Genomic DNA, 2,946 nt, shown 5'->3' with positions numbered 1-2,946 from the left:
CTCAAAGTGGGGTTATTTTAGGCCTTGTTTGCTGTTGCTGAAGTAAACAGTAATTTTGTCATTAGTTTCACTGGAAACAAAAGTGGGTAATTTGAAAGCATAATAATTGTAGGATATAAATTGTGTGTGCAGGAATAGCCATTAACATGGATAGTTAATGTTAGTGTCGTGTAAATGAGGACCCTCGCCCGTCTGATCCAAGTTCGTTAGAAAATCCTTGTTACTCTGTTACCGAGAATGCCGAAAATGTATTTAATATTTGGCGTGACAGATAAAACACCCCAAAACAAAGTTAATTTTGTTTTTCTTAGAAATTAAAATAGAAAATTTAATGTCATTTCAGCAAAGAACGTTATCAAAAGTGCGCATTTCTTTCTTCTCTTGTTTTGCTTTACAAAGGGGGAGTAATGGCAGTCAGCTACCTACTTCTGGCATTCTGACTTCAAAAGGTTTTAAAAAATATCCCCAGATCAGTGCAGTCGTGGAGGCAAAGCCCTCCCAAAGCCTACGAGCCGCTGGTTGAGAAGACGCTTCCTCCCTTTGGGTGTAGAGCAAACAGCTGTAACGCGATAGCAAACAAGTACACGCACTCTTCGGATCAAACGGGTGGGACAGAAACACCGAGGTGGAAGCTGTTGAGGGCTCTCAGCTTTGTCCTGTGCTGAAGACAGCTTGTTTCAGACGTGCCAAGCACCCGAAGCTTCTCAAAGGAAATATTAATTCTAATTTCTTGTTTCTTTTTGCTACCTCTCGCTTTCCTAGGAATCAACCCTTTTCACTGTGATGGAGATGTTCTCGCTGAATTCCCTTAAAGGTAAGGACCTGAGACAATCTTCCGTTCAACTCTGATTTTTTTCCTTTGTTCAGAGATTTAATGCTAGAGCAGATTGATGAAGAAAATTAATTTGTAGGCAACAGTACCGGCCTCCTCTATGCTGGCTAAATGAGAGGTTTGTCCTACAGACGCCTTTGTCAGACTTCCTTCTCGATGCAGTAGGGACAGCGAAGGAAGCTGAGATGAGGATACCTGAACTAGCGATAGCTGTGTAACGTACCATGCCGGTTTTTACGTCTGAGACGCGTTTTATTTGTGAGGGGCGCCCGGCGTGCAAAACGTGCCCTTTAAGCGTAAAGCGAGGGTGGTGGTTGTAACCAACGTAACTCGCGTTGGGGCCTGGTTAGTGCAGCACGAGTTAAGTGTTCGCGTGAGCTTGGTTACAGTAAGTACAAGAGCGTATTTCGGGGAAACAACAGACTTTGGAAGGGGTGAAGACCTGTTGTGTTACGCAGTAGATGACAGTGTAGGCTTGTTTGCTATTTAGCTTAAAGTAAAGGCTTTTTTTTTCCCTTGTAATTTTACCTTCCTAAACGTACCTGCATCCTTTTGTACCAGTTCAGTAAGTGCTTTCTCCTTGGTGTCTGCATGCTTTAAATACCTGTCAGCTGTTGTCGTGCCCTTCTTCTTCCTCTCATTGCTTCGCCAACCTCTTTCTTCAGATCATATTTTTTCTTAAGAAATCCCTCCAGTCACTGGCTGGTTTTTCTTTCCTTTTGTTGTTCTTTTCTAAACTCCGCTACTTGGTCTTAAAATAAGCTGCGTAGAGTGGAATAAAACATTCCAGATAGGCCTGAACCAGTGACGGATCGCTCCCTCCTGTCTCAGGGAAGTCACGCTTCTGCTTTAGTGCTGGGGGAACACAACAGCGTACCAGCCGTTCTTGTAACGCTGCCGTGCGGGTGACTCACCAATATTGTGGGTTCCGTGTTTAAAACAAAAATTCCCAGAACGCCTTATATGTCCAGGGCATTAATTATGTACAAAGTCATTTTAGCTGGGAATAAAAACCCCTCTCATCTGCCAAATAGCACGACCCAGGTTGGAGTCTGAGAGCGAGGGAAGGAACTTTTCCTGTGAGGGCTGGTGGTTTGTCGTGGCCAGGCTGGGGCTGGGAGGGACTCTGGGTGCTGTAGCACGTTGTGCTCGGGGGGAAAAGGAAGCCTTTAACGTAACGTGGCTCATTAACGAGCTTCTGCGTAGCGCTGCTGCCTCTGCAAAGGCTTGGCTGGAGAAGCTGAGTTAACCACAGCTCGTGGAAGTGAGCCTGGACTGGCAAAGCCTGGGAAGATGGCTTTAAGCGATTATTTAAATGCTGTTTCACACTCATCTCTGCAAAGTACAGATCTTTGGATTGAATATGTGGAATCTGTGACCTATGGAATTTTTTAATAGATTGAGTCTTAACTATTTTTCCTGTGCTTGTAAGATAATTTTTCTATCATTTACGGTGACAAACCACTAGCCCTCCTTGTGCCTAACTTCCCGTGCACCAGCACCCCGTCCTTCAGCATCTCCTCCCAGGTTTCTCCTTCCCACTGACCATGTGTTTCCAAGATTTTCCCCAGATGTGTATTTTATTTATCTCTTTGTTCTGCTTTTAATCATTGTGGTCTCCAGCCATGGCTTGCATCTCCTTTGGGCTCTTGTTACCTTTTGTGTTTCTTCACTGCTGTTCACAACTTGAAACAGTTTAGTAGCTGCGATTATTTTTTTTTTTTTACTGCTGGACAGCTTGTTGCCTTACCTAGATCCAGGGAAAAAACTAAATAAACCAGCAACTATATCAAGTTAAGTAGTTTCACAGTAGTTTCCTCTTCCCAGAAGGATGCTTTAATGCTTACGCACTATTTCCAGCCACCCTTTCTTTCTAGTCCTCCTTGAAGCTTTTGTTTCCAAACCAGCTGAAGTTTATTTCTGAAAGTAAGAGTTCATGCAGCGTGCTATCAAATCATATAATTCATTGAGTGACTTGTCTAGAATCATAGAATCCCAGAATGGTTTGGGTTGGCGAAGCCCTTTAGGCTCCCCCAGCCCAACTGTTCCCCTAGCCCTGCCATCCCACCCCCAAACCCTGGCCCTCAGCACCGCCTCTGCCCGGCTGTTAAATA

At 44.3% G+C, this 2,946-nt stretch overlaps 1 protein-coding gene across 1 annotated transcript in view; it reads left to right on the top strand.

Annotated features, from left to right (window-relative positions):
* The first annotated feature begins 751 nt into the window (after positions 1-751).
* Positions 752-2,946, top strand: part of DHX30 (DExH-box helicase 30) — a 32,919-nt gene continuing 30,724 nt past the window's right edge. Inside the window, 1 exon segment of the mRNA XM_035889474.1 lies at positions 752-814. Within this exon segment, the coding sequence (XP_035745367.1) occupies positions 784-814 (31 nt within the window). The 5' untranslated portion in view covers positions 752-783.

Source organism: Egretta garzetta, unplaced genomic scaffold (assembly GCF_000687185.1).
Source record: "Egretta garzetta isolate BGI_Z169 unplaced genomic scaffold, ASM68718v1 scaffold912, whole genome shotgun sequence".
NCBI classification, from domain to species: Eukaryota; Metazoa; Chordata; class Aves; order Pelecaniformes; family Ardeidae; genus Egretta; species Egretta garzetta.
The sequence above is the reverse complement of the archived record's forward strand: the minus strand, read 5'-3'. Positions and strand labels throughout refer to the sequence as shown.